The following is a 24,350-nucleotide window of genomic DNA, read 5'->3' as shown; positions in this document are numbered from 1 at the left end:
GAGAGAAAGATAGATATAAGTAGATGGATCAATAGATGTGTGAAAAGAGAGAGAGAGAGAGAGAGAGAGAGAGAGAGAGAGAGAGAAGCTTAATTAAATCTTTAAAGCCAAAAATTTTGACACTTAGTTCTAATGAGACAAAAACTGCACAGTTATCCCAGTGAGGCAAAAAAAAAATCTTGATGGATAATGTGAGGCAAAAAATACAGACACTTAACCATAACTGGGAAAAAAATCTGGATACTTTTATATATATGGGGAAAAAATCTGTTCTATATCCCTAATGATGGAGATTTTTTATTTATTTATTTATTTTAATGAGGTTTGAAAATCTTGACATTGAATTTAAAAGGGAAAAAATTCACACACACACACACACACAGTCAGGCAGACACACACAGTCAGGCAGACACACACAGTCAGGCAGACACACACATTCAGGCAGAACAGGTCTCATATAACAGCAATATACCGACACACACTACCTGTACTAACTCTACCAGTCCAAGAGCTTGTCCTTACCTCGATAAGATCATCAGACGTGAACCTAACCTAACATAACATAACCTAACCTAACCTAACCTAACCTAACCTAACCCAACCTAACCTAACCTAACCTAACCTAACCTAACCTAACCCATACTGAAACGATTACGGTATAAACTGTAGATTTTAATTTGAGATTTTTTGGCTACAGGAGCAAGATCACAGAGGAGTATTTTAAGTAATTTGGTGTTGAAGTTAAAATTCTGTGTAGGTGGGGGAATGAGGGAGGTGTTGTGTGTACTGAGCCTCCGGTACACAAGGAAGCAGTTTGGTCGGTACTACACTCGATCGCCTTCAGGTCCTATAGGTGTAAATTTATCAATGTATTTACACTTGGGTGAACTGGAAGTACCACGGGGTATAACCAGCGACCCGGAGAACAGGAGGCGAGGGCTGTATCCACTCATCCACCGCACATATTAACTAATGAAAAAAAAAAAATATCCACTTTTAATTTAGTAATCCCAAAGAATTCTTATAATTGATCCAGATTAAAAAGAAAATTAACGCCTAACGTAATGAGCCATCAATTAACCTTGTGTGGTATAGGAAGAAAAATGAAATTAATTTAGGGTAAAAGTTCCTGAGCAGCGGCTGGATACTCGGTTCTTCGCTCTGGATATTGAGAATGTAAATAGAAAAATGTTTTATCTGGTAAACATCTGGAACTTAAAACACACACACACACACACACACACACACACACACACACACACACACACACACCAGCCGGGGCAGCTCGCACATAAAGCTCCGGGTGTTTCGTTCACTCATCAACACTGCCCACCACCACCCGTCCATCACACCCTCTCCAGCAACTTTCAATTTCTACCTTAATATCCATCTTGATTTTCTCTCTCTCATCAATTCTTCAATCTTCTCTCTCAACCCCTTAACCCATTACATCTGTTTCCTATTATTTTACGTTCACAACCCCTTCCATCATCAATTCTCATCCAACCTCATTAACTTACAACCCCTTCCATTAACTCACAACCCCTTCCATTAACTCACAACCCCTTCCATTAACTCACAATCGCTTCCATTAACTCACAACCCCTTTCATTAACTCACAACCCCTTCCATTAACTCACAACCCCTTCCATTAACTCACAACCGCTTCCATCAACTAACAACCCCTTGCATCATCAATTCTCAACCAACTTCATCAACTCACAATCCCGTTCCCCTGACAGGCCATCAACTGTTCCTCGTCTCCCTCTCACAGTCTTATCTTACAACATCTGGTCATCCCTTTCCATCAAGTCTCAACTCCTTCCATCAGCCGTGACGAGCCCAGACCGGAGCTCTCTCCCTCACTGGTGAAGGAGGGAGAGGAGGAGGGTGGGGGGAAGGAAGGAATGGAAGGGAGGAAATGAAAGAGGAAGAGGGAGGGGAAGGGTGGAAATGATAGGGAGGGACAGGGGGGAGGAGAGGGAAGGTGGAAATGAAAGGAGGTGTAGGGGAAGGGGAGGAAGGGAGAGGAAGTAAAAGAGGGAGGGAGGGAGGGGGCGAAGGAAGGAGGGAGGCAGAGAAGGAGGAAAGTGAGAGATGAGAAGGAAAATGCCCTTGCATGCATCACTGGGTACCGGTGGGTGTGTTTGTGACCCAGACGTGTACAGATAGTGGGTGTGTTTGTGACCCAGACGTGTACAGATAGTGGGTGTGTTTGTGACCCGGTGGTGTACAGATAGTGGGTGTGTTTGTGACCCAGACGTGTACAGATAGTGGGTGTGTTTGTGACCCGGTGGTGTACAGATAGTGGGTGTGTTTGTGACCCAGACGTGCAGTGGGGGTGGCTGTAGGACTTAGACGTGTACAGATAGTGGTGTGTTGCACCCCAGACGTGTACAGATAGTGGGTGTGTTTCAGACCCAGACGTGTACAGATAGTGGGTGTGTTTAGACCCAGACGTGTACAGACAGTGTGGGTGCTCAGGACCCAGACGTACAGATATGGTGTGTTTTGCATCCAGACGTACAGATAGGTGTGTTTTGTGAATCTAGATGTACAGATAGGGTGTGTTTGTGACCCAGACGTACAGATAGTGGGTGTGTTTGTGACCCAGACGTGTACAGATAGTGGGTGTGTTTGTGACCCAGACGTGTACAGATAGTGGGTGTGTTTGTGACCCAGACGTGTACAGATAGTGGGTGTGTTTGTGACCCAGAAGTGTACAGATAGTGGGTGTGTTTGTGACCCGGTGGTGTACAGATAGTGGGTGTGTTTGTGACCCGGTGGTGTACAGATAGCTTCTATTTCACATGGATTAAGGTCATTTGACAAACACGCGAACTTGTATATACTGTATCTGTACAGTACATGTTTCGTGCCGTTTGTGAAATTGCCCAGGTCATGAAATAGATAGTCAATTTGGCCATGTACTTCGTGAAATGGTCTCTTAACCTAACCTAACCTAACCTAACCTAACCTAACCTAACCTAACCTAACCTAACCTAACATTCTAGGCTATGCTATTTGGTCTAGTTCATTAAATGGACTGGTAATTTAACCTAGGTTAGGTTGATTTGGGTCAGGTCGGATTAAGTATGGTAAGTTATGTTAAGTTACTTAAGGTTGGATTAGTTTAGGCAAGAAGGGCTCACACACACACACACACACACACACACACACACACACACACACACACACACACACACACACACACGCACACGGGTCCTTTGATTCAAGTGGTTCTGGTGAAGATGAATGGACGGCCAGAGACTCCCAGCTTCAGGCGCCTCTATTGGTCAGTGATGGTACAGTCCTCTTGTGCCTCTGTCTTCATTAAACTGTCTATTGGACTGTCTAACTGTCTGTGTCTTTATTAAACTGTCTCTTGATCTGTCTTAACTGTCTGTGTCTTCCTTAAACTGTCTATTGGACTGTCTGTCTGATCACCACCACCAGCTGTTATGATCGCCAGCTGATCACTATCAGATGGTGAGTGTTAGGGAAGCCACCAGCTGCCCCGCCTCGCCCCGCTCCTCCCCTCCCCTCTCTCTTCCCCGCCCTCCCCACTCCCCGCCTCCCCGCCCTCCCCGCCCCGCTTCTCCCCGCCCGCCCTCCCCGCCCGCCCTCCCCGCCCCGCTTCTCCCCGCCCCGCCTCCCCCCACTCCCGGCCCCTCCCCACCCCGCCTCTCCCCGCCCCCGCCTCGCCTCGGGTATTAGTAACACATGGTGGGGGTTTATCAGGTCTCAGGTTAATACTCTTAAAAAGTGTTTAGTGAAATGTTTATTGAGATTTTGTGGATTGTGGTAGTGATGGTGTGTAGTTGTGGTAGTGGTGGTTGTGGTAGTGTTGTGTAGTGGTGGTAGTGCTACTGTGTGTGTAATGATGGTCTCTACTGGTGTGTAACGTTGGTCTCTCTCCTTTCTCTCTCCTCCCCTCTTCCCCCTACCATCCCACTACTTACTCCTCTTCCCTCCCTCTCTCCCTCCCATCTCCAAACATACAGTACGAGGCCATTAGACCAAGTAACCATACAGATGATAACATTAAGAGCCACACGTACACACACCCATCCTGGTACCCTAGACATTAGTACACTCTACATGTACTGAATAATGTACACTTGAAGATGAGGGTAAACTTTAGTACTTATAGGGGGTAAGTTCGCCTCCAGAACACACACACACACACACACACACACACACAGAAGTGATCTGTGTTCACGTGTAAGCAAACAATAATACATTAAGTAATCAGCGGTAATTAATCACAATGTCTGGAAGATCAAACACAGGTAGGTTCATTACCACAATTAATTACTGTTACACCTGATATACCTTTACCTCGCTCATTATATATATATAAACAATAAAAAATAATTGTCTACACTGTCGGGATTAATTGGTCTAATATCATGTATTCATACGTTCATAAAACTTTTGTTGATATAGAGAGATGGTGTAGACAGTGTGTGTGTGTGTGTGTGTGTGTGTGTGTGTGTGTGTGTGTGTGTGTGTGTGTGTGTGTGTGTGTGTGCGTGTGTGTGTGTGTGTGTGTGTGTGTGTGTGTGTGTGTAATAATAATGATAATAATAATAAACGGTTTATAATAGAGTTGCAGTTGGTGGCTGAAAATATACAGACTTACATTTGATTTAGACATAATGATATAATATGCATTGAATACATTTACAGGGCTGTACACTTTGTACAGTACATAAATCAGAGTTATTTATTATTTTAACAATAGATGGATGGTGCTGTTCTTATATCTATCGGTGCGGGCTCTTATGGGCTGAATTTTGTTGTAGTGGCGGACTGCGCGAGTTGGGTGGGGGGCTGCAGGTGGCAGGAGGTGGGATGACGAGGGTGGTGCAGAAGTCCACTACCAAACCTTTCCAGTGCTTGGTGGTGGAGGTGTTTGTTAATAGGAATTGCGTCAGGTCCTCTCACACACACACACACAGTACGGTCTTTCACCTTCTTGGACTCTCTTTCTGTCTCTCTTTGTCATTACGATTTCTCCCTGCTTGAGGTAATGACCATTACACCGTCTAAGCACCGAGGAGAGTTCCATTACTGGACCTACACCACCTACGGGCCCCCCGTCACACACACACACACACACACACACACACACACACACACACACACACACACACACACTTACCAGAACGCACGTACAGACATTCTCATTTAAGAGGTGTTCTTTCATATTATATACTGTATATTTAACATGAAAGGGATGGAGAGAGAGAGAGAGAGAGAGAGAGAGAGAGAGAGAGAGAGAGAGAGAGAGAGAGAGAGAGAGAGAGGGGACTATAGTCAAAGAGAGAAAGACAGAGTGGTAAAAGAAAGATAATAGAGAACCATATTGTGAGAGAGAGAGAGAGATCCGTATTGACAAAGAGAGACAGAGAAAGAAAGATGAAAGAGAACCGTAATGTGTGAGAGAGAGAGAGAGAGAGAGAGAGAGAGAGAGAGAGAGAGAGAGAGAGAGAGTTTCAGCCTCCTCTTGCTACACAGTCTGACATTCACGTCTCGTTTAAGCCCAATCCGCCATTTTTCAACATCTCTTCAGTAAATCCGAGAATTGCGCAAACTGCTTCCTGGCCGCTCTCTCCTTCCCCCAGATTCACAATATTAAGAGACCCTATTTGTGCGCCTCTGTGTTTGTTTGTTATGTGTTTGTTTGTTGCATGTGTTTGTTGTATGTGCTTGTTTGTTTGTGTTGTTTGTTGTATGTGTTTGTTTGTTTGTGTTTGTTTGTTGTATATGTTTGTTTGTTTGTGTTTGTTTGTTGTATGTGTTTGTTTGTTTGTGTTTGTTTGTTGTATGTGTTTGTTTGTTTGTTTGTTGTATGTGTTTGTTTGTTTGTGTTTGTTTGTTGTATGTGTTTGTTGTTTGTGTTTTTTTGTTGTATGTGTTTATTCGTTGTATATGTTTGTTTGTTTGTTGCATGTGTTTGTTTACGTTGCGTATATATGTGTGTTACTTGTGTGTATATGTGATGTTTGTGTGTATATCTGTGCGTTTGTTTGTATGTGTGTGTGTGTGTGTGTGGGGGGGAGGGGGTAGGTGGATCTAACTGTATGAAACTTACCCTTAGCTCTTCTGGTCACTAGAATTGAACAGCAGTGGATCTCATTTCACGGGGACTCAACGCAAGCTTTGTCAATTTTTGTAAGAGTGTAGTGAATATTACACGGTAGGAGGAGTTGTGTTCTGTTTAATTTTACGTTTCAGGGCATCTAGTCTTAGTGTGTGTGTGTGTGTGTGTGTGTGTGTGTGTGTGTGTGTATTGGTTTTTGTGTTTGTGGTCATTTTGTGTCTGTATTTGTTTTTTGTGTGTTTGTGTGTGTATGTGTGTGTGAATTTCTACACTTTAACACAAAAACAACTCAAAATCAGATCTAAAGATTTAATGAACCAACAAATTATACCTTAGAACTAAACAAGGACATCAACCTTTAATAACAAGAGCTCATTAAAAGGTAAAACATTAAACAAAACATAATATACCAGACGCCGTAAAAGTTCACCTGGGCTGTTTGGTGGTTTATTAAAACACGCCAATTAAAAACCAACTCTTTTCGCTCTCATAAAACTCTGTATTTGGAGATCCCATTACTGTTTAAATAGCAACGATAAATGTGTGTATTTTTTTTTGTATTGGTTTGTGTGTTTTCATGTATGTGTATATGCGGTATAATTGTGTGTGTATGTTGTATAATTGTATGTGTATATGTGTGTGTGTGTGTGTGTGTGTGTTCGTTGTGAGTTTTTCAACACCAGGTCTAGTTATAATGGCGTTACAGCAGCAGCAGCAAGATAATAATAATAATAATAATAATAATAATAATAATAATAATAATAACAGTAACACTAATAATAATAACAACAACAACAACAATAACAGAAACAATAATAATAACAATAACAATAACACCACCACAGCAGTAATTAAAATAACCTAACTTATCGTACTCTGACCTCATTTCCATATGATTCTTTTTTTTTTTTTTTTTAGATAACTTCCAATTATATTTTTCCTCGACGTTGGCAGAATGAGGCACCAAGTCTGACATAAAAATCTGGCTGGTGAGACAATTAGTTTGTTTACTACTGGAGTCAGGCGAGGAGAGAGGCTCATTAACACGCGCTGGGCAGGAGGAGGAGGAGGGTGGTGTGTGGTATTGGTATTCCTGCTATTGGTGGTAGTGGGTGGTATTAGGGCGGTATTGGTATAAACAGTCTCTCTCTTCACACACATCCAATTACATCACTGTACCCATAATACCATCGTCTTAACAGCATGATCGTTGCTGCTGTTAATATGACGCTTGTGTGTGTTAGGCCTTTACCGGCAAGGCTCTTAATGACGGCTTAGGTTAAGGTTTGGTTAGGTGAGGTAGAGTATATCCTTGTAGTTGTTTTATGATGTTATGTTATGCTATATTATGTTATGTTATGCTATGTTATGTTATGCTATGTTATGTTATGCTATGTTATGCTATGTTATGTTATGCTATGTTATGTTATGCTATGTTATGCTATGTTATGCTATGTTATGTTATGCTATGTTATGCTATGTTATGTTATGCTATGTTATGTTATTCCACCCAAGGGTTGTTCCACCATCATTCACCAGCAAGTGGGTTACTCCACCACCTTGGCAAGATATTAGTCCACTTAAGGGTTGTTCCACCATTTGGTCATTCTCCCAATATATGCACACATGCTGGTTGAACAAGGACTGGTGTTGAATGATGTAACCCACTCCTCACCCAGGCCAGGAATAGAACCCGGGGCGCTTTTCTCTCCAGATAAATACTTCACTATGGAGTCAAATAACACATATTTAACATAGAGAATAATATACAGTAATGCGTTTGATGGTTTATATGTATATTTTTTGGGTGATGTGAATGACACTTAGCAGAAAATATTTGCTTTAGTTGGGCATTGGAAAAATAATCTTGTGTGAAATATTATCATAACTGTAAATAGAATTAATTAAAGTCTGAATGTATATGTGGCAGCAACATGGTGTGGTAGTGTACTGTATGTGGCATTAACATGGTCTGGTAGTGTATGAGGTAGCAACAGGGTGTGGTAGTGTATGTGGCAGCAACAGGGTGTGGTAGTGTATGTGGCATTAACATGTTATGGTAGTGTACAACAGGGTGTGTGTGTGTTAAAACATGGTGTAGTATGTGGCAGCAACATGGTGTGGTAGTGTATGTGGCATTAACATGTTATGGTAGTGTATAGTGCAGTAACATGGTGTGGTAATGTATGTGGCAGTAATATGGTGTGGTAGTGTATGAGGTAGCAACAGGGTGTGGTAGTGTATGAGGCAGCAACATGGTGTGCCGACAACATCGTTCCTCCACACAAAAGTTTACCCATTTTGGTATTGCAAATATTTGAGTTGCCGGCTATCAATGCCTTGGTGAATTCCCCTCCCCACTCTCCACCCCCCACCACCTACTTGGGGGGATTATATTTGCTTTTGGTTAGGTTAAGTTTGTGTTAGGTTAGGTTAGGTTTAGCTTAGGTTAGGTTAGGTTTAAGTTAGTGATAGGTTAGTATAAGGATAGCTTAGATTAGCATAAAGTTTGAGTAAAGTTAGTTTAGTTTAGGTTAAAAATAGATTATGTTCGGTTAGGTTAGCATTTCTCAGGTTAAAATGACATTTAAGTTAATTAATCATCAGGTGAAATAAACTTGAGTGGGAGTGAGTGGGAGAGGGAGGGCTAAACATCATGTGCTTCAAGACACTACTGATAAAATTGCCCTTACGTCTGATATCAACATTTTCACCTATCGTTTTATTTACCAACACGATATTCACTTTACTAAGAATCCTCTGAGGCGACGATTGTGGGAATGTGTTCTAGGTCATTTGCATATCGACTTTGGAAGCTGGTTATATATTGTTGGAGAATATCATAGGCTTTAGTTGTTGGAGAATATCTTAGGGTTTTGTTGGAGATATTGTTGGTAAATATCTTAGGGTTTTGTTGGAGATATTGTTGGAGAATATCTTAGGGTTTGTGTTGGAGAATACCTTAGGGTTTTGTTGGAGATATTGTTGGAGAATATCTTAGGGTTTTGCTGGAGATTATTTTAGAGTTTAGAAGTAATAACACCACTGCTATATAAACATTCTTCGAGACAAACATTCACCACAACATAAACATTCAGCAGCCAACACTCGGGTAAGATATGGTGGTGGCGGTGCTGGGAAGGATATCTTATCACGGCTCCTGTCAGCAGTAAGCCGCCCTTGTCGCTCCCAGGTCCTCCTCTTCCTTACTGCCGCCGCCCTCACACTATGTACGCCTTCAGGAGCCGCCCTCACACTATGTATGCCTTCAGGAGCCGCCCTCACACTATGTACACCTTCAGGAGCCGCCTCACTATGTACGACTTCAGGAGCCGCCTCACACTATGTACCAGGAGCGCCCTCACACTATACGCCTTCAGAGCCGCCCTCACGCTATGCACGCCTTCAGGAGCCGCCCACACTATGTACGACTCTCAGAGCCGCCCTCACACTATGTACGCCTTCAGGAGCCGTCCTCACACTATGTACGCCTTCAGGAGCCGTCCTCACACTATGTACGCCTTCAGGAGCCGTCTCACACTATGTACGCCTTTCGGGAGCTCACACTATGTATGACTTCAGGAGCTGCCCCACACTATGTACGCCTTCAGGAGCCGCTCACACTATGTACGCCTTCAGGAGCCGCCCTCACACTATGTAATGACCAGGAGCCGCTCTCACACTATGTACGCCTTCAGAGCCGCCCTCACACTATGTACGCCTTCAGGAGCGCTCACACTATGTACGCCTTCAGGAGCCGCTCACACTATGTACGCCTTCAGGAGCCGCCCTCACACTATGTACGACTTCAGGAGCTGCCCCACACTATGTACGCCCTTCAGGAGCCGCTCTCACACTATGTACGCCTTCAGGAGCCGCCCTCACACTATGTACACCTTCAGGAGCCGCCCTCACACTATGCGCCTCAGGAGCCGCCCTCACACTATGTACGCCTTCAGGATGCCCTCACACTATTTACTCACCTTCAGGAGCCGCCACTAACATGGTGGGGGTGGGACGAGTCTGGTGAAACACTCGGCCACTTTTACCCTGATTATAGTGTTTTGTTTATGTGTCGTGTGAGCTAACCCCTCCAAACACCTTCACCTTTTTATTCTGCCTCTGTTTATTTTCGTTTTATCGTGTGTGTGTGTGTGTGTGTGTGTGTGTTTTATATTTTTGAGGGTTTATTTTTCATTTAGGTTTTGTGGGTCTTGTTGTTATTGTTCTGTTTTGTTTTATTCTCTGTTTTTTTTCGTTTTATTTCAATAGATCTCCTGACCACGCTTACGACATTTGACCACATCTCTTGACCACATCTCTTGACCACATCTCTTGACCACATCACCTGACCACATGTATTCCGTGTCGTCAACAACTTGGCCTAGAAAGGTAAACAGAGGCAGACAGGCAGGCCAGACCTCTCCTCATCTCCTGAGTGCTCACCAACAATATTTCTTCCACCAATGGGAATGCAGCGTGGCCAATTTCAGAGCAGCTGATTGGTTCCCACAGCATGACGTCACGTTGTATATTGGTAAACATTTCCTGGAGTTTCCTGATCTTATTTCGTTTAGTTTTATGTTAGGTTAGGATCGCTGTTGGTTAGTTTTTGGTTAGGTTAGGTTAGTTTTTGGTCAGGTTAGGTTAGCTTTTGGTCAGGTTAGGTTAGTTTTTGGTTAGGTTTGGTTAGTGTCTGGTTATTGTTACGTTAACTTAGGTTCAATTTGGTTAATGTTTCGTTAGTGTTAGGTTCATCTTAACCTAACCTAACCTAACATAACATAACATAACATAACATTAGCAGTTCATTACAAAAAAGCTGTTGGTAATTAGGTAGTTAGTTAAATCTGGCGGACCCTTACCGTAGATGTTTGTTATGACACTAAACGATCATATAAGCGCCAGTCTGAAGTGTTTATCCAGACCCTGAGATGATCTGCATGTTGATAACTTCGCCTGGCTAACGTACGCCAGGCTTACGATTTCGCTGTTTGGGTGTTCTTGATTTGTTTGTTTGTTTAGTTGTTGTTTCTTGTTTTTTGTTGTTGTAAGTTGTTGATGGAATGTGTAGATAGGATGTATCTCTCTCTCTCTCTCTCTCTCTCTCTCTCTCTCTCTCTCTCTCTCTCTCTCTCTCTCTCTCTCTCTCTCTCTCCGTGATCAGGAGAATTAATGCCTGGTTCCCAATGGTTCTCTCACACGCCCGACCCACATTTGGCGAAGGTGCAGTGAATAACATTTTAATTTGCAACGGAACATTTAATTTGCAACGGGACATTTAATTTGCAACAGAACATTTAATTTGCAACAGAACATTTAATTTGCAACAGGACATTTAATTTGCAACAGAACATTTAATTTGCAACAGAACATTTAATTTGCAACAGAACATATAATTTGCAACAGAACATTTAATTTGCAACAGAACATTAATTTGCAACAGATAATTGCAACAGGACATTTAATTTGCAACAAGACATTTAATTTGCAACATAACATTTAATTTGCAACGGAACATTTAATTTGCAACGGAACATTTAATTGCAACAGAACATTTAATTTGCAACAGAACATTTAATTTGCAACATATTTTAATTTGCAACGGAACATTTAATTTGTGAGAATCATTTAAATATCTCTTGTGACGATAGTAGTATCTCTTGAAGTGTCTCTCAAGTGTCTCCTCCCCCTCTTCTCCATTTCTCTCTTTTCTGTCTTTCCTCTTCTCCTCCTCCTCCTTCTCCTCCTCCTCCTCCTCCTCCTCCTCCTCCTCCTCCTCCTCCTCCTCCCCTCTCCCTCCCTCCCCTCCTCCCTCCCCTCCTCCTCCGTCCCTCCCTCCCTCCTCCCTCCGTTCCTCCCTCCCCTCCTCCCTTCCCCCCCCTCCCCTCCCTCCATCCCTCCGTCCCTCCGTCCCCTCCCTCCCTTCCCCCTCCCTTCCCCCCTCCCCTCCCCTCCCTCCCTCCCATCCCTCCCCTCCCTCCCTCCCTTCCCCCCTCCCTCCCTCCCTCCCTTCCCCTCCCTTCCCCTCTCCTCCTCCTCCCTCCCGTCCCTCCGTGCCTCCCTCCCTCCCTCCCCTCCGTCCCTCCGTCCCTCCCTCCCCCCTCCCCTCCCTCCCTCCCTCCTCCCTCCCTCCCTTCCCCTCTCCCTCCCTCCCTCCCCTCCGTCCCTCCGTCCCTCCTCTCCTCTCCCCCCTCCCTCCCTTCCCCCCTCCCTTCCCTCTCCCTCCCTCCTCCCTCCCTCCCTCCCTCCCCTCCCCTCCCTCCCTCTCCACCAGGCACCATCAACCTACACCAAAGTTGTTGTAGAAAGTAGTTGAACATTCGCTTCAACTTTCAACATTATCTTGGGAACAAAGTTTGAAGTCGTGAACAAAATGCGTTAAGGGCTGTAGTGTGGTGTGTGTGTGTGTGTGTGTGTGTGTGTGTGTGTGTGTGTGTGTGTGTGTCGCCTCAAGATGGGTATTTACATCAGGCTCAGCATTGGCCGGCCTGACATCTGGCTTCACTGATATCTGTCCTTTCCCTCTCCACACCCACTCACAACCATCCCTCCACCACCCCCACCCTCTCCACCACCCTCCCCACACACCCACCCTCTCCACCGACTCCCCACACCCACCTCTCCACCACCCACACCCTCCTCCCCACCGACTCCCACACCCACCCTCTCGACCACCCTCTCCCACCCACCCCACCCACATATGACTTAACTCGGAGAGTGTTTTCCCTCCGTTTCCGGCACTTGGGTAAACTTTATCTTGAGTGAACAACAACATCTTGGTGTTGTCTTACAGTTAAGCGACAAAAATACTCGAAATGTTAGCTGGTGAGGCAATAACTGCATATTTGTCGTTGTTGTGGTAGTGTTAGAGTTGAAGAGCTGTCTGTGTGTGTTTAGCGAGGACTATTGTGTGTGTATGTATGTAATGTTTGTTGCCATTTTTTGTTTCGCCCCTCTGCTGCCATTAACCACATTTAAGGCAATTGTTGCCATTTTTGTTTTTCTCCCTCTTCTGCCATTAATCACATATAAGGCAATAATTGCCATTTTTTGTTTTCGCCCACTGCTGCCATTAATAGACATATAAGGCAATTGTTGCCATTTTTTATTGTCGCCCTCTCCTGCCATTAATCACATATAAGGCAATTGTTGCCATTTTTGTTTCGCCCTCACCCCCAAGTGTCGTCACCCAGCAAACGAGCGAGTTAACGGTAACTAGCGGAGGATCGTTTCCGCCGCCTAATCACATATAAGGCAATTGTTGCCATTTTTTGTTTTCGCCCAACTACTGCCATTAATCGCATATAAGGCAATTGTTGCCATTTTTTGTTTTCGCCCCACTGCTGCCATTAATCACATATGAGGCAATTGTTGCCATTTTTTGTTTTCGTCCCTCAGCTGCCATTAATCACATATAAGGCAATTGTTGCCATTTTTTGTTTTCGCCCCATTGCGGCCATTAATCACATATAAGGCAATTGTTGCCATTTTTTATTGTCGCCCTCTATTATTAATCACATAAGGCAATCTGTTGCTGTTTTTCGTTTTCGCCCCACTGTTGCTATTAATCACATTTAAGGCAATTGTTGCCATTTTTTATTGTCGCCCTTCTGCTGCCATTAATAGCATATAAGGCAATTGTTGCCATTTTTTGTTTTCGCCCCACTGCTGCCATTAATCGCATATAAGGCATTTGTTGCCATTTTTTGTTTTCGCCCCTCTGCTGCCATTAATCACATATAATGCAATTGTTGCCATTTTGTTTTTCGTCCCTCTGCTGCCGTTAATCACATATAAGGCAATTGTTGTCATTTTTTGTTTTCGTCCCTCTGCTGCGGTTAATAGCATATAAAGCAATTGTTGCCATTTTTTTTTCGCCCCACTGCTGTCATTAAACACATATAAGGCAATTGTTGCCAGTTTTTGTTTTCGCCCCTCTGCTGCCGTTAATCATATAAAAGGCAATTGTTGCCATTTTTTGTTTTGGCCCCACTGCTGCCATTAATCACATAAAAGGCATTTGTTGCCATTTTTTGTTTTCGCCCCACTGCTGCCATTAATCACATATAAGGCAATTGTTGCCAATTTTTGTTTTCGTCCCTCTAATGCCGTTAATCGCATATAAGGCAATTGTTGCCATTTTTTGTTTTCGTCCCACTGCTGCCATTGATCATATATAAGGCAATTGTTGCCATTTTTTTTTCGCCCCACTGCTGCCATTAATCACATATAAGGCAATTTTCATTTTTTTTCGTCCCTATGCTGCCGTTAATCGCATATAAGGCAATTGTTGCCATTTTTATTTTCTGCCCCATTGTTGCCACACTTACATATGAGGCAATTGTTACATTTTTTTCTGCCCCACCTGCCATTAATCACATATAAGGCAATTTGTTGCCATTTTTATTTTCACCCCACTGTTGCCATTATTCATATAAGGCAATTCTTGCCATTTCGGTTTTAATTCCCACTGCTGCCATCAATCACATATTAGGCAATTGTTGCCATTTTTGTTTTTGTCCCTCCTCCCGCCGTTAATCGCATATAAGGTAATTATTACCATTTGTTTTCGCCTCACTGCTGCCATTAATCACATATAAGGCAATTGTTGCCATTTTTTGTTTTCACCCCACTGTTGCCATTATTCACATATAAGGCAATTGCTGCCATTTTTTGTTTTCGCCCCACTGCTGCCATTTATCACATATTAGGCAATTGTTGCCATTTTTTGTTTTCGCCCTATTGCTGCCATTAATCACATATAAGGCAATTGTTGCCTTTTTTTCGCTCCACTCCTGCCATTAATCACATATAAGGCAATTGTTGCCATTTTTTGTTTTCGCCCCACTGCTACCATTAATGACATATAAGGCAATTGTTGCCATTTCTTGTTTTCGTCCCTCTACTGCCGTTAATCGCATCTAAGGCAATTGTTGCCATTTTTTGTTTTCGCCCCACTGCTGCCATAAATCACATATAAGGCAATTGTTGCCATTTTTTGTTTTCGCCCCTCTGCTGCCGTTAATCAGATATAAGGCATTTGCTGCCATTTTTTGTTTTCGCCCCACTGCTGCCATTAATCACATATAAGGCAGTTGTTGCCATTTTTTGTTTTCGCCCCACTGCTACCATTACACATACAGTATAAGGCAATTGTTGCCATTTTTCGTTTTCGTCTCTCTACTGCCGGTAATCGCATATAAGGTAATTGTTGCTATTTTTTTTTTCGCCCCACTGCTGCCATTAATCACATATAAGGCAATTGTTGCCATTTTTTATTGTCGCCCTCTACTGCATTAATCACATATAAGGCAATTGCTGCCATTTTTTGTTTTCGCCGCTCTGCTGCCATTTATCACATATTAGGCAATTGTTGCCATTTTTTGTTTTCGCCCCATTGCTGCCATTAATCACATATAAGGTAATTGTTGTCATTTTATTTCGCTCCACTGCTGCCATTAATCACATAAAAGGCAATTGTTGCCATTATTTGTTTTCGCCCCACTGCTGCCATTAATGACATATAAGGCAATTATTGCCATTTTTTGTTTTCGTCCCTCTGCAGCCGTTAATCACATATAAGGAAATTGTTGCCATTTTTTGTTTTCGACCTACTGCTGCCATTAATCACATATAAGGCAATTGTTGCCATTTTTCGTTTTAGTCTCTCTGCTGCCGGTAATCGCATATAAGGCAATTGTCATTTTTTGTTTTCGCCCCACTGCTGCCATTAATCACATATAAGGCCATTGTTGCCATTTTTTATTGTCGCCCCTCTGCTACCATTAATCACATTTAAGGCAATTTTTCCCATTTTTTGTTTTCGCCCCTCTGCTGCCGTTAATCACATATAAGGCAATTGTTCCCATTTTTTTCTTCTCCCCACTGCTGCCATTAATCACATATATAGGCAATTGTTGCCATTTGGTGTTTTCGCACCACTGCTGCCATTAATCGCATATAAGGCAATTGTTGCCATTTTTTGTTTTCTCCCCACTGCTACCATTAATCACATATAAGGCAATTGTTGCCATTTATTGTTTTCGCCCCTCTGCCTGCATTAATCACATATAAGGCAATTGTTGCCATTTTTTGTTTTCGTCCCTCTGCTGCCATTAATCGCATAAAGGCAATTGTTGCCATTTTTTGTTTTCGCACGACTGCTGCCATTAATCACATATAAGGCAATTGTTGCCATTTTTTGTTTTCGCCCCACTGCTGTCATTAATCACATATAAGGCAATTGTTGCTATTTTTCGTTTTCGTCCCTATGCTGCCGGTAATCGCATATAAGGCAATGGTTGCCATTTTTTGTTTTCGCCCCACTGCTGCCATTAATCATATATAAGGCAATTGTTGCCATATTTTATTGTCACCCCTCTGCTGCCATTAATCACATATAAGGCAATTGTTGCCATTTTTGCTTCGTCCCTCTGCTGCCGTTAATCTCATATAAGGCAATTGTTGCCATTTTTAACAACTCCCTGTTGTAATTAATCGCATAAGGCCTGGGACTTGGGATGAAATCTCCCTTACCAGGTAATCAGGATCTTAATAAGAGAAGTCAAGGACCATGGTTTCGAGGAATAACAAACAACCGTTAGAGATTGGCATCTCTTTACTATAAAAATATAACACAAAAACTCCTGACACCACTCAACAAACATCAAATTACGGGGTCAAACAATTAATGGAAGCAACAATTAAAGGGAATCAAACAAATAATAGAGTCAGCAATTAATAGTTAAACAATTAAATAGTCAACAGGTATTGATAGAAACAAACAATAAAGTCAGCAGTGTGGAATCAAACAATGAACAAATGTTACTGGCAGTGGCCCTGGGGAAGGTTCTGGAACAGGTGATGCACACTCAGGATAGGAAGCGTCACTTCAATTCCACGCACTCATGACGTCTTGAAGGCAGGAGAACTGCAGGCCTGGCGGAATCATGATGAACTGATGGTCGTGGTATGCGGTAGTGGTAGATGACCAGAGTTGGCGGTTGATGGTGAGGTCTGGAACACAGCCCACGAGTCCAGGACTGGGTGGAATCTGGCCAGAATTTGACGGACCCAGCAGGTAATGAATGCCTGACGGTATGGCGGCCGGGTGAATCTGCCGGCGGCAGCGGAGAATGGTAGCTGCCATTCTCTCCAGATCAACCACCCCCAAGTGTCGTCTGCACCAGCAAACGAGCAGGTTAGCAACGGTAACTATTGCCATTTTATGTTTTCGCTCCTCTGCTGCCATTAATCACATATATGGCAATTGTTGCCATTTTTGTTTTCGCCCCACTGCTGCCATTAATCACATATAAGGCAATTGTTGCCATTTTTGTTTTCGTCCTCTGCTGCCGTTAATCGCATATATAAGGCAATTGTTGCCATTTTTTGTTTTCGCCCCACTGCTGCCATTAATCATATAAGGCAATTGTTGCAATTTTTGTTTTCGCCCCACTGCTGCCATTAATCACATATAAGGCAATTGTTGCCATTTTTCGTTTTCGTCCCTCTGCTGCCGGTAATCGATATAAGGCAATTGTTGCCATTTTTGTTTTCGCCCCACTGCTGTCATTAATCACATATAAGCAATTGTTGCCATTTTTTGTTTTCGCCCCACTGCTGGCAATAATCACATATAAGCGTGTTGCCATTTTTTGTTTTCGTCCTCTGCTGCCGGTAATCGCATATAAGGCACTAGGCCATTTTTCGTTTCGTCCTCTGCTGCCGGTAATCTGCGATAATCATATAAAGACAATTGTATTTTAATTTTCGTCCTCTGCTGCCGGTAATCACATATATAGCGGTATTTGCCATTTTGTTTCCTTCCACTGCAGTGTCATATAAAGACCAATTGTTTGCCATTTTGTTTCGCCCTGCTGCCGCCGGTCTTATATAAAGCGAATTTTGCCATTTTTCGTCCCTCTACTGACGGTAATCGCATATAAGGCAATTGTTTGCCATTTTTGTTTTCGCCCCTGCAGCCATTAATCACATTTTAAGGCAATTTTTGCCGCTTTTGTTTTCACCCTGCTGCCGTGTAATCACATATAAGGCGGTGTTGCCATTTTGTTTTTAATCCCCTGCGCCGTTAATCACATAAGGCAATTGTTGCCATTTTTGTTTCATCCCTCTACTGCCATTAAGCGCTTTATATAAGGCAATTGTTGCCATTTTTTGTTTTTCTCCCCACTGCTGCCATTAATCACATATAAGGTAATTGTTGCCATTTTTGTTAACGTACCACTGCTGCGTTAATAATCCCATATAAGGCCAGTATTGCCATTTTTTGTTTTCGTCCCTCTGCTGCCGTTAATCACGCCTCAGGCAATTGTTGCCATTTTCGTTTTCGCCCTCTGCGCATTAATCGCATATGCAGGCGGTTTTGCCTTTGTTTCGCCCCTGCCTGCATTTATCACTATAAAGGCAATTGTTGCCATTTTTTTGCCCTGCCGTTAATCACATACTCTCGGGCAATTGTTGCATTGGTTTTAACCTCCTGCGCGTAAATCATATACGGGCAATTGTTGCCATTTTTGTTTCGTCCTCTACTGCCGTTAAGCGCATATAAAGGCAATTATTTGCCATTTTTCGCCCTGCTGCCATTAATCACGCCTCAGGCAATTGTTGCTTATTTTTGTTTCGCCCTGCTGCCATTAATCACATATAAAATGGTGTTGTATTTTGTTTTCACCTACTGCTGCCATTAATCGCGCTCGGGCAATTGTTGCTTATTTTGTTTCGTCCCTGCCGCCGTAGTCGCCATAAAGGCAATTGTTGCCATTTTTGTTTCGCCCCACTGCTGCCATTAATCACGCCATAAGACGAAATTGTTGCCATTTTTGTTTCATCCTGCTGCCATTAATCACGTATTAGGCAATTGTTGCCATTTCTTGTTTTCATCTCTGCGCCGTTAAATGCATATAGGCAATTGTTGCCCATTTTCGTTTTCGCCCTCTTTCTGCCGTGTCATAATAAGGCGGTTTTGCCATTTTGTTTCACCTTGGCCATTATCACATATAGAGCAATTGTTTGCCATTTTTTGTTTTGCCCTGCTGCCATTAATCACATATAAGGGCAATTGTTGCCATTTTTACCCTGCCGTTAATCATATATGGGCAATTGTTGCCATTTTGTTTTCGTCCCTCTGCCAATGCAGAACATATAAGGCAATTGTTGCCATTTTGTTTCGCGCCATTGTTGCCATTAATCACATATAAGGCAATTGTTGCCATTTTGTTCTGCCACTAATCATTGAGCAATTGTTGCCATTTTTGTTTCACCGCCGCCATTAATCATATAAGCAATTGTTGCCATTTTTGTTTCCTTCTGCTGCCATTAATAATCACACTCGCAAAGGCAATTGTTGCCATTTTGTTTTCATATTCTGATGCCGTTAATCGCATATAAAAGCAATTGTTGCCATTTTTCATTTTTCAGCCTGCTGTATTAATCTTTTATACTCAGGCAGTATTTGCCGTACATTTTCGCCCCTCTGCTGCCATTAATCGCATGTAAGGCAGTTTTTGCCATTTTTTGTTTTCGCCCCACTGCGGCCATTATCACATATAAGGCAATTGTTGCCATTTTTTGTTTTTGCCCCACTGCTGCCGTAAATCACATATAAGGCAATTGTTGCATTTTTTGTTTTTGCCCCACTGCTGCCGTTAATCATATATAAGGCAATTGTTGCCATTTTTTGTTTTCGTCCCTCTACTGCCATTAAGAACATATAAGGCAATTGTTGCCATTTTTTGTTTTCGCGCCATTGCTGCCATTAATCACATATAAGGCAATTGTTGCCATTTTTTGTTTACGCACCACTGCTGCCACTAATCACATTTAAGGCAATTGTTGCCATTTTTTGTTTTCGCCCCACTGCTGCCATTAATCACATATAAGGCAATTGTTGCCATTTTTTGTTTTCGTTCCTCTGCTGTCATTAATCGCATAGAAGGCAATTGTTGCCATTTTTTGTTTTTGCTCTACTACTGCCATTAATCACATATAAGGCATTTGTTGCCATTTTCGTTTCCGTCCCTCTGCTGCTGGTAATCGCATATAAGGCAATTGTTGCCATTTTTGTTTTCGCCCCACTGCTGCCATTAATCACATATAAGGCAATTGTTGCCATTTTTCGTTTTCCCCCACTGCTGCCGTTAATCACATATAAGGCAATTGTTGCCATTTTCCGTTTTCGCCCCTCTGCTGCCGGCAATCACATATAAGGCAATTGTTGCAATTTTTTGTTTTTGCCCCGCTGCTGCCGTTAATCACATATAAGGCAATTGTTGCCATTTTTTGTTTTCGTCCCTTTACTGCCATTAAGCACATATAAGGCCATTGTTGCCATTTTTTGTTTCCCCCCTCTTGCCGTTAATCGCATATTAGGCAATTGTTGCCATTTTTTGTTTTCGCCCCACTGCTGCAATTAATCACATATAAGGCAATTGTTGCCATTTTTTGTTTTCGCCCCACTGCTGCCATTATTCACATATAAGGCAATTGTTGCCATTTTTTGTTTTCGTCCCTCTGCTGCCATTAATCACATATAAGGCAATTGTTGCCATTTTTTGTTTTCGTCTCTCTGCTGCCATTTATCACATATAAGGCAATTGTTGCCATTTTTTTGTTTTCGCCCCAGTGCCTCCATTAATCACATATAAGGCAATTGTTGCCATTTTTTGTTTTCGTCCCTCTGCTGCCATTAATCACATATACTGTATGGCAATTGTTGCCATTTCTAACGCCCCTACTCTTTGTATTGTATACATTTAAACCTACCCTTCCCTTGTCCTGTTTTACCCCTTGTCCTGAGCAACTAATTTTACTTCCCAGGACCTGCTTGTGTTTTGACTCCCACTTTCCCCGACCTCTCTCTCCTGGCGAAACCCCCCCTTCGGAGTGACAATTTCACGCTTCAGTGATGCAGACAACGTCTTTACCCCCTCACGAGACACGTGTACTCCGTCGCGACAGTACAGGTAGTCGGTGCCATAGAATCGTTGCCAGTTATCAATGAATGCCCAATCATTGTTTGCACAACGTTGTTCCAGTCGGCAATTTATAGCAATTGCCCTGGACAGCCATTCACGACCAACCCCTCTTCTAGGCAAGACACCACATACTATCGGGATCCCTCCCCTATCTCTAATCTTCCCCAGCGCCTCCCTATACCTCTCGAAAAGTTCCTCACTCCTTACCTTACCTATGTCGTTTCCTCCCACACCAAGACACACTACTGGATTGGTACCCTCCCCTGACAAAACCCTGTCTAACCTCTCGGCTACATGCCCTATCCCAGCCCCAGGAAAACACGCCCTAGTCCTACGTTCCTATCTCTCGCACAAAAAGCCCTATCTACAAACCTCACCTGGCTGTCCCCAACTACCACGACCTTACCTGTGGGCAGGGTTTGTACAACTGCCCTTTCCTCTCCCTGATCCATACCGTCCTGCCTCTTCTCTTCCTCGCCAGCTTCCTGCAGCACCTGGTAAGGGTTACTACACTCCACACCCTGGTCAGCTTTCCTGAGCCTGACCCTAGTCCCCTTGGAGACAACCACTCTCCACGCCTGCTCCTCCTTCGCAGGTGTCCTGCTAGGCAGGACACCTACCTGAAGGCGTTCCGTCCTGAGGGCTTCATTTCCCCCTTTAGAGTGTCAACCTCACTCCTGAACTGCCCCAGCTGCCTTAACAGAGTGGCAAGGAGGTCGTCTTTCCCCACACTCCCCTCCTCTTCTCCCACGACACAACGATCCAAGGCGGCCATTTTCCTCGGTCTCTAACGGGAGCACTTTCGGGCACGACCTTCTCCAAGCTGTTTTCCTGTAAGTGTAACTTATTCTTAGCATTCGCCTATAAAACTTCATTTCAAAGGCCTCCAACCTCTTTCTGGTGTCTGCTGAAAGTGGTTACGCTTCTTACCCATTAAAGTTAATGTCCTTTTTCATTAGCTCTTTTAGATTATTAAATGCTATTTTCCTTGACCAATTCTTGTTATGATTTCTTTCGTACATCTACCATCACAGCAGGTGTTACTTCCCGAATTCACAAAATTTTCCACTTGTTTAAAGTTCCTTCTTGCCTACCATAATTTTTATTTTAGGATGTATTTCCAATTTGGAAACAACCATCACTCTCGTCTTTACATGATTAACTCTTAACCTATATTCTTCGCCCTTTTCCACACAAGTAAATAACCTCAAAGACTATTAAAAAAACAACAACTTAATTTTAAGTTATCGTAAGAGAAGACCATCATGAACTGGCTCACAGTAAGACACGTTAATTTTTATAACAAAATCATCTGGATGTTATATTTGTGCTATATCTTAAGTTATCGGTTAGGTGTATTCTTTCATCTTCAGCCTCGAGAAATGGTCTTTGTATGGACTTTTGAGAGTCACTACACTGCGTCACACGTAGTAGCTCTCTTAGAAGTGTTAGCATTATGAAGGCAGAATTTTGGAAATATGACCTCAGTGGTCGGCCCCCGCACCCTCCAAATGTGGAACTCCCTCACTAAAAACAGATCTGTTGTATGTCTGGTATAAACCGTCATGATTTTTAATACAGAGACCTGATAATTTGTATGCTTGAGTAAGTTGCCTCGATAGTGCTGGAAGCCTCCATGAGAAGATGGTCCGTCCCTTTGCGACCGACACCACCACCTAAAAGTGAGCCCCCACTGTGCACGACCACGGCTTTTAACAAAGAGAGCTGAAATTTGGTATGGTTGTTTTTTTGCATAAGCAATTAGTTTTGGCCAAGGGCGGACATAGGCTATAAGCTGCCTCACTAATTCTAGAATATCGCAGTTAGAGTAAAAGATGGGGAACAGCAGAGGGAGAGAGAGACAGGGTAGTGGAGAGACAGATAGACATTTATTCCGCAAAATTGTCATACAAGTTCACATTGGTCCATCACATATTGTATCTAAATATTGTGGAGACAAACATAATAGTAGGATGGGAGGATTTAGGAAGAAAGGGAGGAGTACTACAAGAGCTACTGTGTGTATGGGGGGATGGAAGGAAGGGAGGGAGGGAGGAGAGAGGAAGGATGGAGGGGAGAGAGGGAGGGTTGTAGGGGGTGGGAATAGCCCAACATTCCTCCAACGAAAGTGTAGCCACAAGTCCAGGGTTACCACAAATTATTTTATCTCACCACCTATCTGCATATTTGCCAAGGAGCTCCTCTACAAACTTCAAAACAACATTACTTCGACTACTAAAACAGATCTGTACTTTCTGTCGAGTAATTTCCTCGTTTATTTTGTATTTTCAAGCCGTAGTTCATGGTGAAAATGTGGGATAGATGGTGTACCTGTAAAGCGTTGTTACCTGGATTAGTGGAAGACTGCATCAGATACTAATAAAGCATCAAAGTCGACATACCATCTTCACAGGCAAAGAAACTTGCTCGAATTTTGTATTTCCATCTCACTTAACAAGCATGAAATATATATCAAAATGTCTATTGATTTATAAAGGATTATAGAAATTGGAAGCCGGATCGATCAGTATACAGATTATCATACTACCTCACTTATAGCAATGTGTTCCTTGTCTTACAAGTAAGCACTCTACCCTGGTAATACCAATTTTGCAGATAAACCTGGAGTTGGTCTCACGCTGCAGATATTCAGCAACAATGAAAAAGTGAGAGTGCACAGTTTCCAGAGTCTCCTAGCAGTTTCCAAAGTCTCCTACGAGTTCCTAAAGGCTCCTAAAAGTTTCCAAAAGTTCCTATGAATTAAAAAAAGATACTATGAGTTCCCAAAGGCTCCGATGAGTTCCAAAAGCTCCTACAAGTTTCCAAATGTTCCTATGAGTTTTCAAATGTTCCTATAAATTCTAAATTTATGAGTTCCCAAAGGCTCCGATGAGTTTCCAAGGGCTCCTATGAGTTTCCAAAAGCTCCTATGAGTTTCTAAATGTTCCTATGTGTTTTCATAGGCTCCTATAAGTTCCCAAATGCTCCTGTGAGTTTAGAAAGTTCCTAAAAAATCCCAAAGGCCCCAAGGAGTTCCTAGAGACTCCTAGGAGTTCACAAAGATTCCAATGAAAGCCCAGAGAATCCTAGGAGTTCCCAGAGACTCCTATGAGTACCCAAAGGCTTCAAGGTTATCCCAGAGAATCCTAGGAGTTACCAAAGACACCTAGGAGCTTCCCAAGGAATAAGCTCCACCGGTGTCATCACAATCAACAATATCCTGATATAAATAACTGTAACTC

The 24,350-nt window shown here is 42.9% G+C and overlaps 1 protein-coding gene across 1 annotated transcript; it reads left to right on the top strand.

Moving 5' to 3' along the window:
* Positions 1 to 3,251: 3,251 nt before the first annotated feature.
* Positions 3,252 to 23,867, top strand: LOC121863635 (extensin-3-like). Its single transcript, XM_042362389.1, has 3 exons — positions 3,252 to 3,295; positions 9,303 to 10,135; positions 23,725 to 23,867. The coding sequence occupies exons 1-3, from the start codon at positions 3,252 to 3,254 to the stop codon at positions 23,865 to 23,867; spliced, it is 1,020 nt and encodes a 339-aa protein (XP_042218323.1).
* Positions 23,868 to 24,350: the final 483 nt, after the last annotated feature.

The sequence above is a fragment of the Homarus americanus genome, unplaced genomic scaffold (assembly GCF_018991925.1).
Source record: "Homarus americanus isolate GMGI-L3 unplaced genomic scaffold, GMGI_Hamer_2.0 scaffold41366, whole genome shotgun sequence".
NCBI lineage: Eukaryota > Metazoa > Arthropoda > Malacostraca > Decapoda > Nephropidae > Homarus > Homarus americanus.
The sequence above is the reverse complement of the archived record's forward strand: the minus strand, read 5'-3'. Positions and strand labels throughout refer to the sequence as shown.

Excerpts from the sequence above, each read along its gene's own strand:
- LOC121863635 (XM_042362389.1), top strand. The coding sequence starts at position 3,252 with ATGAATGGACGGCCAGAGACTCCCAGCTTCAGGCGCCTCTATTG. Across the intron at positions 3,296-9,302 it reads AGCTTCAGGCGCCTCTATTG|GTCCTCCTCTTCCTTACTGC; the intron begins GTCAGTGATGGT and ends TGTCGCTCCCAG. Across the intron at positions 10,136-23,724 it reads GTGGGGGTGGGACGAGTCTG|ATAAACCTGGAGTTGGTCTC; the intron begins GTGAAACACTCG and ends CCAATTTTGCAG.